We start from the raw sequence: 12100 nt of genomic DNA, 5'->3' as shown, positions 1-12100 counted from the left end.
GAATTGTCTCGGTATACGATTGATAATATTGGAGGCTTCGTTGCGTTGCACAATTGTTAGAAGATAAGTGATGAATTTTGATTAATCAATGAAATTCAGAACAGACTGGACACATGTTTCGAATTCAATATATGCACAATTTACAGAGAAAACAAACTTCAACTAAAAGTTATTCGTATTAACAAATATTCCAATGAATAAGTTCTATTTCCGCAAAATAGCAAACCTTGCTGAATAGGGAACTTGGGATAGGCATCCCATGTATATATGCAATATTAATATAGTTAATATTAATTATTTAATAATCGACTCTCATTTATTTATAATTTACCTTACAAGTTGTAATAACTGTATCATATTTAATTAGATTATGTTATTGAATCGACGACTTTAAAACTATTTTTTTTTATCATTACAATGAGCAGTTAATTCGTCCTTAGTCTTAGAAAATACTTGCTTAATTTATGTAATAATTATTTAACTTTAAGTATGAAAAGTGCGTATTCCTGTTTAGTTCTAATATGCATCCACGGTAAATTCAGTAATGTGAGCCAGAGAAGAAAGCAATGTCACAGTATGATGCCGCGCACGCTCGTGAGATTGTGATCTGCCTATCTGCGTTTTGTGCTGAAGCGTTCACTGCGTGTTACGCACCTCTCAAGCAGGCGCAACCCATGATGTAGCCCATCATAGATAGACGCGGCGCAGGTGGAGGCGGTGGCGGCGGTAGCGGCGGCACGCGCCTGCCGCGATGTGGCGCTCGCGACACCGCGCCCACGATTATCCACCACCCTTAACTTTACCACACCCGCACATCCTGGTCTAACCACCAAGTTGATTCACCACCTTTATAGTTAATTATCAGCAGTAAACTTTACATTTTTTATTAGGATGGCGAAGAGTACTAACAGATTAATATTGTGTTTGTAATAACAAAAAGTAGATTTTTTGCCAAAAACCTGCTGGTTGCATTTATTATGTTGTCGCGTGAGGGTATGTTACTTAATGGGGTGGCACGTAAATAGGTCACCTTTTTTTTTCAATTATCAGTCCCATTAGTTGGTCACAGTAAAGTAATGGATGTATAGTTTAGTTGGAACTGTACGAGCGGCTGGGGAGCACAGCCGGTGCAGCGACCGCGATCGCGTGCTGGCGGCCGATGTGGATCGATAGCATCCGCAGGTTCGCGCCTTGCTACCAAGTGAGTTGCCACCGCACACAAATGAATCGCGACCAGAATAATATTGTAATAATGTAACGTTTTATGGAGGACCAACAAATCCGTTACCAAATTCTAAATTAATCTAATTATTGCCGTGTGTACATTACAAAAGTAAACCAGTAATGGAACAGTTAATACACGGTTTTATAAAATAAACAATTTCCCAAACGTACCTAATATTAAAGTATGATGTTATGTATGCAATAGACTTGGAAATAAAGATATACTAATTATAATCGTATACTTTCTTTACGGAATTTATAGTTCTTATTATAACTTACATATAAAAAAGTAAGATTGTATATAATACTACCTACAATATCTATTATTCAAGAAACCGCAATTATGAATAATGGTTTTCCAATTATATCAAACCAAACTTATATGCAGGTGATTAAAAACAAGCACTTCACAAGTAGGTTATGGGGCACCTGATGTAATTTCCACCAATTCAATGTTGGAGATGAAGAACTGAATAATTAGGAGGGGGTAAAGAATTTGGCGGCATGAAATGGGATAATAATGTCAAACAAGTGATTTGACAGGTAGAATTTCTATGTAAGCCGGTGATCGAGTGAGGTTAGGGAAGGCGGGCGCGAGGGTCGGTTTGTGGCAGGTCGCGGGCCGGCGGCGGGCCGGGCGGGCGCGGGTGCGGGCGGGCCGACACTGAGGCGCGCGCCGCGAGACCGCACTCCGCGCATCCCCGCACTTCAACCCCGAATCTAGCCCCCACGGTTACCCCTATAACGCTACATCTAGTACATGTCTTGAAAGCTAGCCAGGCTTTCACAGAAAATATGGCGGAAGTAGGTACTTATTTCTAAATTATAATATAGTAACTAAGTATATTAAAGGCAATTTTCTCTTTTATTTAATTAAGCTTCTCTTCTGTTATAATTACAATAACTCTGTTAGATATAATCTTAAAGTAACCAAAGGAAGAGATTGTAAAACGTAAAATAAATGCCTAAGTCACATCTAAAAGGTAACCAGGCTTTCACAGAAGACAGCGGTAACTAGGTACGTTTTACGTATAACATGGTAACTCATTATATGTAATTTCTCTTCCACTCAATCATGCCTCTATTCTGTTTTAATTACAATATATTGTTAAAATGTTAAATTGAATAATAAAAAAAAAATTGAATTAGGTAATATAATTAATATCTCGAGTCTAGACAGTAGTAACTGTAGCAAAGTTACTTTTGCGATTTTATAACTTTTTAAAAGTGGTATAAACATATGTATACCACATGATCACATAATTTCAGAGAAAACCTCTACTTTTCAAATCAATATCTCAACTCTAATAAAAAAAAAAACGATAGACCATCGTCGTTCAATACCTTTATCCCTTATAAACATTCATCCTCTATTTTAGAACTTTAACGATTTATTTACCAAAAAACAATTATTGCAAACTACTCGTATTGTCTGGCATAAACTTCCGAAGTAAAATTTCACGTACTTCAATTTCACACGAACTTTCGCCGCAGGTATACGTTCCATTAGCACCTATAGACTACTCTTAGATATCAATAAAAATAATCGGTAAAAACATGAATCACGATGTTTTCTACCTACGCCATTTTTTCGAATATGTATGTGAGAACATGTATTTTTAAAACAACTTCCAAAAGGAAAAGGTTCTCAAGAAATTTTTTATAGTATTTTATTATTTTTATAGTTATTTATTTATATAAGTTAGTAAAATATTTTTTATATTACGCAATATCACCGCTACACGTTCCTATTTGCTGTGTAGAAAGGTCTATGTTATACCTAATAGTTCCTAAAATATATACTATTATATATTTTGAAATTAAATTATTTTTTACATCTATTAATTCGAAAATGACACAAGCTGTTTTTTGTGGGTTCTTTTTAGCAGATTACAACATTTCAAAACCCAGCGATGAAATCATAAAAAGTGACGATCTAAAAACTTACAAATAAATTTAAATAAAGTTGCTTTCTATTTAATATCGGGTTAGCATACTTATTTCTTCAGATATATAAAAATTTATAACTTTGTTTTTTACGTATACATATTGGTAGTATTTATATACTTATTTATTTGTGTAGGTGTCTATATGCATGTATGTGTGTATGTGTATGCGTATGTGTGTATGTGTATGCGTGTATGTATATATATATATATATATATATATATGTGTGTGTGTGTGTGTGTGTGTGTGTGTGTACTCCTTTCCATCCAAACGTTGCCTGGAAGAGATCGCTTTTAGCAATAAGGTCGCCCATTGTTTTATCATTGTGATTATTTCTTGTAATTGTTTATATCTAGAATAAGTTTACTAAAGAGTATCTCTATCTATCTATCTAATAATAAATTCACTTATATAAGAATAAAAAGTTGGGCTATCTTACTCTATCTAGATGTTATTAGTGTAGACATAAAAATATGTAATTTTTTTTTATATATTATATGTATTATTAATGATTGCAATGTGTGGAGATATCGAGTGTGATGTTCACTACACCTGCAACAGTCGACAAATGTCTTTGGCCCTACTATTAGGGATCGTTACGCATATGCAATCATTAACATCTTTCTAAGGTAGTGTTCTATCAATGAAGATGAACATTTTTTCAATGGAACATTTGGTCAAAACATAACAGAAAAATCTATCATATCTACTTGACAGCTGGATACGGAGTTCAGCACGAAAAGTTAAAAAAAGAGTCTTTTATTTACCCTTCTTCCTTTAGGAAAAATAATTTGTTTCTCTACAGATATGTATAACAGGAATTTTATGAATGAATGAACACAATTATTTAAGAGGATGCGAATATTATGAATAAGTATTTTTCTTTTTAGGCTAACAATTGCGATTTCACCCTGTATATTGTTTAATTTTTATATTTCGCCGACATCTCGGATTAACATTCACACCATATTTATGTATGACGTCAAACCTTGAAACGGCCACGACAGTTCGCGATGACCAGGGAGGGGAGGGTCAATGTTCGACGGCCATCCTGGCAGGATGCTACTAATTCCAGGCACGCGTCTTCCTCTCCATTCCTCGCGTCGTGTACGACAATAGTAGCTTTTTAATCAGACGAATTTTTAACCACATACGAATTAATACAAAACTCATTATCTAAAAAGTAATAACACACCTTTCACGTGTTATTAACATTTCAAAGAAAACCGTTACAGTTATAGTAAAAAATTATGGATATAACGTTTGCCGCGTTGAAATTGTATTTATACATAAAAATTAATTAGTAACAATTAATTTAATTCGTTAGCAACTGAGCTAGAAGTGAAATGAATTAAATGAGAAATAATAATAATCTATCCGCCTCCAATAAATTTTATTAACGGCAAAGATTTTTAATTTGAGCGCAAAATTTTTATATATTTTAACGACAACGACGTAAGCACAAAACATTTTTTTTTAAAACTTTATTCATATGAATTAAAATATTAATTAAATTCTAACTATTAAAGTGTTTTTTAGCTTTTTTACCGGTTATTTGTTATAATTATTTTATTTAATTCCGCTACCATTTGTATGCGTGGTGCAATTACCAACACTAGAAGATTGACTACTATTATTATTATCAGATGTTTTACAATCTTCCGTATTAATCATCAATTTTCGAATGTCTTTTCCTCCACGCACGTTTTGCGATACATGTTTCTCCTCTAAATAAGACATATTCAGTCAAATTAATAGATCGCTGCTCGAAGCCTAGTGTTAACTGTTCGGCACCCAAACTGCGAATGAGTCATTTTTAGCCGATTTTCCGAAGAGCAATTGCGACAACCACGGGAAAGGAATGGATAACCCATTCTATACCGGGAGTACAGGACAGTAAGTTTTTTATAAAGTAATATAATATATATAATTAAAACAAAAATACATGGCGTGGTTTATGCTAAAAGCTTTCCAAACCGGGGCGCCAAATTTCTAACTGATAAAAGTGTACTCACCAATGACGTTATTATTCTGATGTTGATGCTGCGCGGCGGCGGCGACGGCTGCCGCGAGCACAGCTTGCTGATGCGCAAGCTGTGAGGCTAGCTGCGCCTGGAGTGCAGCGTGCATGCCCGCTATCGTGCGATCCGGGCCGCTGCTGCCGCCACTCACCGTCTCGCCTCGACCCTCATCGCCGCCGTATGTCGGAGACAGTTCTTCGTCTGCACAATACACAACTTATTCATCAGTACTGCTTTGCCTATTCCCATTTATTTGAGGTAGGCACAATACTTAATATTTCATTAATATTATAAATGGAAAAGGTTGTAAAGATATTTGTTACCCAATCGTGTTGAAATGACTGAACGGATCGAATAATTGGCACATAGATGCGCATATTTAGCTAATGTAAAATAAACAAAAAAAAAACTATCTACTACATATTTCTTATATGCACAGAAATTATATTTTTAGTTGTTTTTATTACTTAAGTATAAACATCATTATTATGTCATATGTAATAATAACACTTAATATTAATTAACTAATTTTTTTTATTTGAGAACTTTGCTCAGTCTATTAAAATAACTGGAATTTTAATCGAGTAGCAATTATGTGGTATCTCTATTCATGCTGAATAGAATTAAAAGAACATTAAAATTATTCAAGCTAAGATTCAAGATTTTTATTTGTCAAACAAGCCTAATATTTAAAATGCACATAATCCATTCAAATTGTTAAACAGATTCCATTGTCATGGTTATCAAATCGGAGCTCAAAAATACTAGAACATAACAAAAAACAAAAACAACGCCAGAGACGATAATGTGTTGATGTGCGGAAACATTATGTTATCGAACCATTAAGAAAAAGAAAAAAATCTCAAATATGTAGTGCCTTAATGGTGGTTTTAATGATAAAGTAATTAGGTATACTTTCGGAGTTATTCCGTCATAGATATAGTATAACGCAAACATGCTGACGTAGTCTTGCAATGACTAAAGTATTGGTATTAAATTCGTTCCGGTACCAACGTGATAACAGGATATTTAAACTTTGTCCACGTTTATGAACTTACAATTTTACATAATTTTTATATACAAAAGTACGGTGTTACGATTATAACTGTTAATGACATTTTGTAAAAGTATATTCTTTACTCCAAGTTAGGAGACAGTCACATCCCGATAAGAAAAAATGCAAAACAACGCTCATTGGATTAAGTAGTATAAAATATAAATTGTAATATTTATTCGTATCTAAACTAAATATACCAAACCACCTGGCCAAAAAGCGTAAATAAAGGGAGGGACTCCTCCTCTTAAGGGTTAAGACTCTTGTCCAGGGAGACATTAATAATTATATTTTATAATAGTTTTAAGGAACAACCTAAAACATTTTAAAATACAATATAGATTATTGTATTCATTACCGGTTGTATCCCACCCTACGGCTTTGGTTACGTGAACTAATACATAAAGTATCCTACGTATTAAGTTACGATATAATTTACCCGTGTGCCAAATTGTATTTAAATCCGTTTAATAGTTTTTGTGTAAAAGAGTGACAAACATCCATCTATCCTTACAAACATTCGCATTTATAATATTAATAAGATACAATATAATAAAATTTAATTAAATATACAAATTAAATAATTGAATCATGCGCAAAATATACATACTATCTTCAACCTTCTTTTAAGCATGTGAAACGGAAAATCAATTTAGTATTGTTCGCTCTATTTTAGGCATTAATTATTATTAGGCCATTATCATTTTAATGGATGACAGAGATTCTTGTTATACTCTTGTGCATTCTTATGGCAAACCTTACTAATATACCTATAGCTATATATATATATATATATATATATATATATATATATATATATATATATATATATATATATATATATATATATATATATATATATATATATATATATATATATATATATATATATATATATATATGTAACATTACAACCACATATGAAATATAACATTGTTCAAATGACCACCTTCACTCTTGAGAAATGTCGTAATCCGGTCATAATACCGGCTATTCTATACTATATGCGTCGAATTTCTTGTTACAGACGTATAATTGTAGTCGATTTATTTCTTCAGACCCTAAATTTGCGAATATCGCGAAAAAAGTCTAAATATTAGTGATGATTAAATGCTTTTGCATGTACCTATTACATTAAGTACGTTATAAATAAATTTAGTTTGTTATTAAATACTAACTTCCAAAAAAAATCTCAATTTGTCTATTTTTTTTGTAGCTACATTACACAATAACGTTGTCAATTCTGAATAGAGTTTCTTTCTACAGTTTAAAGAGTTTACTTTTATATTTGTTCTATACTATTTTACGATTTCAACTACCATATTTTTTTTCTTAAAAATTTACTTGTAGAACACACGATATTGCGTTCTATATTTAAATATTTTCAATGTTATGTCTTTACGAAACATCTCGTAGTTCATTGGTTAAAAATACATTGATCATATTTTAACAAGACATCGCCACCACCAGTTACATAGAAGCAGAAAAGTACCGGAATGTGTAATACTTATAAATGTATCAAACATCCAGACGGTATTATTGGACGCTGAAATCTTTCGATCGCTCTTATAAACTACTTCTTTGAATTGAATGCATTACAGGTTCTTTGCATAAATAAGGTCTCGTGTTCGAACTCGGCTGGGTCAATTTAAAGAACGAACTTTTCTAAATCGACTCGGGACTCTTCTGGGTCGTACCCCAGATGTTCAAGTAACCCAATGTGTGACTGTAAGATTGTGCGGCTCTTTATTAAAACTACATGGCGTTAATAGAATAATTAAATAGGTATGTTATATTTAACATTTTTATTTTCTAATACGTGATTATTATAGATCATTATGGTTTCATTCGTTTACACTTACAAAGTTTGTGCGGTAGCATTGATTATGCAATAGTATCGTTCTATTTATCCTGGCAATGATCATCATTGTCGAATGAATTAAATTCGATGTTATTTTGAATTCTTATTATTGCTTTTTTTTGGTTGGTTGACTTGGTAATTTGTTGTTTTGTTATTGTTCTTTGTTGATCATTTGGATTATGATAAAATCGTAAGGGCCGACGTTGGGTAATCGCTTTCTACGCAGTAAGCCAGTGGTTCGAGGAGGTGGTCAGTCGTTACGAGCAAATGGCTGAGTGGATTTCAACAAAATTTTATAATCTACTACTTTATAAAATTTTGTTGATATTATTTATTAGCTCAACTTAAGAACTGTATTTTAACAGTATGAGTCGAGCAAATTATGAAAACCCTTTATTATATGAAATCACGTAAAAGATAAAGGTCTTTGATAATTGGATACTTATATTAAGTAACATATATTATGTATTGATATATGGTGTGAGTATTAAATAAGCACATTATATTTTTTAACTTATTTCGTCAAATTATGCAAACAAAACCGCGGATACAGGTACAGTACAGTACGGTTACAATAAATTTCATAGAACTATGAACTTCTACGTAACATTATCCTATCGAGATTCCGTGATACATAAAAATATTTTTAAACAATAATAAATACCTAAATCAAAAGCAATTAAAAAAAAACCTTCATTTAAATTTTGAAATCGAATTTCATTTTAAATCTACTGCATAATTCAAAAAGTCGTTTCAGCTGAAAATTATGTCTTTCGAATTATGCCAATGGGCAGGGAATTTTACTATTGCTCTTTTAAAAAAGATGAAGGATATTCTAAGTTTATGATTTAGTTTAAACGGAAAAAATTAAAAAGTAAACACAAATATCTAGAAAATAAACATACAATTACTTTACAAAATAAATGAATCACTATTGTGGAATCCAAAGCTTAGGTATATTATATAACGTATAAATTACGAGTAATAACAAGTAATTGCATTAATTATTATTTATAATTTATAAACAGATTGACAAGTGCTAGACGCATGATAAAACAGACAGTAAATCAAGATATTTATGTAATTTACAACGATGTGCTGTGGTTACGACTGGGAATTGATACGATAAAGCTAGAACTGCGGGTCTATGTGACCAAGGAATCTTACTGGCTTCGGGGACAGGCGTAACTGGACTCTCGGGCAGCAGGATCCCTTTCTGCACCAACTCATCTCTATTTGCCCGGACGGATATTTTTCTTTCTAGCGCTGCAAATGAAAAAACAAATATTGGATTTAGACAGGCACTGTCACATGAAATGTTTTTAATACTGTAAAAAAATAGAAGAAACAGGAACCAGTTATGTCTCATTTAATTAGTTCTATTTATATTCTAAAAACCGATCTTTATCTCTCCATTGGGATTAAAAGGCAACTGCAGGCGAATCGTATTACGACTCATTTCATATGACCCATCTGACCAATGAAATATTAATAGTGCAATAATATTACGCCCTCCACGCGACATGTCTATGTAACTCGAATGGATTCGAAATCATAATATGATTCGTGTAAATTTACTATTTCAATGCTCCAGGTCAAATTACAGGATTTGGAGGCATAACAATTTAGTTCTTAGGAATTGCAATGCATATGGTGTACTCGTATCATGGGCGTGTCAGAGCTTGTTTTATGATGTTCATGGTACTATTCGTGCAATAGACAATGGCTATATCTTTGAATCAAGTCGACCATCAGTATAAAGTTGCATAAAAGAGAGAACTAATATAACGTACGAATATAAAAATAGTAGGTTTTTCTTTTTTAAATACAAATCACATCATAATCATGAGGTACGCAAAAAAGATAACACCCCTTGAAGAAATGTTCAAATTAATTCAAGATTTGAAATATTCTAATTTATTGATACGATTTTGTTTCGGCATAGATTCTGTGTTTGATACAAAGTTTTTACAGATTTAATATGGTGTTACATATTTTAGATATAAATTCTTATAAGCAATTGGTAGTATCTGTATTAAACCGATTCAGTAACTAACTTTATATTAACATGATAACGTGCCGTCAAATCAGGAAAACACGACCCTGCCAAAACAGTGTGCCCTACATGGACTTCCCTCGTACGTTACATTGTGATATTCTAATTAAAAATAGCATACTTACTTCTAGAAGCAGCTTCAAACTTTTCCGACTTCTTTTTCCGTTTCCACTTCCATGGTTTAAAAAGTCTACCGAACGCCGAGAATTTGGATTTGGTCCGTTCGGCGGGTGGTGTCCGCGCGCCAGAGCCCAGGCTATTCGTGCGTACTGTTGAACCATTCTGTTTTTTTGCTGCAACCAAGCAAAAACAAGAGTTGTATAACAAATTACTATAACTTTAGTGTAATGTTTTTAAAATATTACAAGAAATATCGTGTACGTTTCATTTATTATTATAAAAAAGAACAGAAGCAGATATCCTTATTAGAATTTTTGGAAATTTAATAAGGAATCTGGCGCAAAGATATTGTATGTTTCTATTACGAGTATGTCCGTTATAAGGCAGAGACCACAGAGTGTTAATGACCTTTATTTTTACGCACATGTTTTAAATATTTATTAGACAATAGAAATATCTCTAGTTTCGTGTACTTTCATTATTATTTTGTCTCGTGCATGTACGTCTCCTCTGATATAGAAAAATCTTATATCGTCATTTGAAAATGTGAAATTTATATCAAAAATGTATATATACTTGATATCATATCGAAGTAAATTCTAGTACATTTGTTGCTTTATATTATTATAATATATGCCTGTAAAATTCTCATGTGTATATGAATTGAAAATGCCCGGACAATATACAAAGAATGAGATGGAAGACAGCTTTACATCAATACAGATAATGGTGACAGAAATCGGTACCCTATTGCACTCACACATGTGTCATATATACATACACAATCAATGGCCCCATTACGTCGAGAGTCTATTGTGAAGAACTGTCCGTGCCTATCACAATACCAGCAGGAAACTACATACATAGTATATACATAAGTACAAAACAGAAGACTTTCTCATTTCAATGAGTAGGTACTTATGATCTATTTTAATTTATCCTAGAATTTCTATGATCGTTGTTGTTTTGATGTTGGAATCGAATAAAATTCGATTTTTTATTTTAATTCTGAATTGTACATGATGTTAGGCTTACTTACCTACCCGTAATCTACAGTGGTCAATAAAAACAAATACAAATAAAAAGTATACATACGTGAATACGTTACACATGTCACGTATAAAACAAGTATGAACATTTTCTGTAATTAATATGCAACGAACGTATCTCAGCGGTCCCATGAAATTTTTGAAGAGAAATATTTGTTTATATATAAATAAAGAGTGTTTCAAAATAACAAATTTTCATGCATGTTTCACATATACAAAATTTACCGACTGCACTGATTTAAGACGGTTAAATATCTTTTAAAAGGCGACATACTTTAAATAAAATAATATTTGTTGAAGTAGTTCCACAAAGACGAACCTCATTACGCGCATCCACTCCGCTATTATGTTATCTATACTCATTTTACGGTGTCCAAACATTAAAGATAAAATATGTAGTCAAGAAGACTGATTCAGACATACAAAGTCGACAAGATAAGACATACATACCTGACAAATAAAACAAAACCAATGCTGTTAAAGATTTCACAATACACACCTTGCATATTAGCGTGGCAATTTTGCAAGTTAGTATTCATAATTGGGATTCGTTATTCGTAATTTTGTAAGTAGGTGTAATGCATTAGAGGCTGTACAGATTCAAAATAATTGTAAGTGTTGGCGTGTATGCTATTAATTGCAGACGAGTTGCAGCCATTACAGACAACAAAAGATCAAAATGGTACTAACAAAAATAATAAAATGAAAGGTGAGTCATAGACGGTGATACAATGATCAATGGTGCACCACCAACACGCTAAGAACTTT

At 32.4% G+C, this 12100-nt stretch overlaps 1 protein-coding gene across 10 annotated transcripts in view; it reads right to left on the bottom strand.

Moving 5' to 3' along the window:
• LOC113517526 (phosphatase and actin regulator 4) overlaps window positions 1-12100 on the bottom strand; it is a 66435-nt gene that overhangs the window by 32652 nt on the left and 21683 nt on the right. For all 10 annotated transcript variants that reach the window (XM_052894706.1, XM_026902219.3, XM_031912320.2 and 7 more), the window contains 3 exons: window positions 10289-10456; window positions 9275-9373; window positions 5187-5393 (listed from right to left, as the gene is read on the bottom strand). In XM_052894706.1, coding sequence (XP_052750666.1) covers window positions 5187-5393; window positions 9275-9373; window positions 10289-10456 — 474 coding nt within the window. The remainder of the gene's footprint in view (window positions 1-5186; window positions 5394-9274; window positions 9374-10288; window positions 10457-12100) is intronic.

Source organism: Galleria mellonella, unplaced genomic scaffold (assembly GCF_026898425.1).
Source record: "Galleria mellonella isolate WM207_F2 unplaced genomic scaffold, CSIRO_AGI_GalMel_v1 utg223, whole genome shotgun sequence".
Lineage (NCBI taxonomy): Eukaryota > Metazoa > Arthropoda > Insecta > Lepidoptera > Pyralidae > Galleria > Galleria mellonella.
This window is presented reverse-complemented; position numbering and strand designations above follow the sequence as displayed.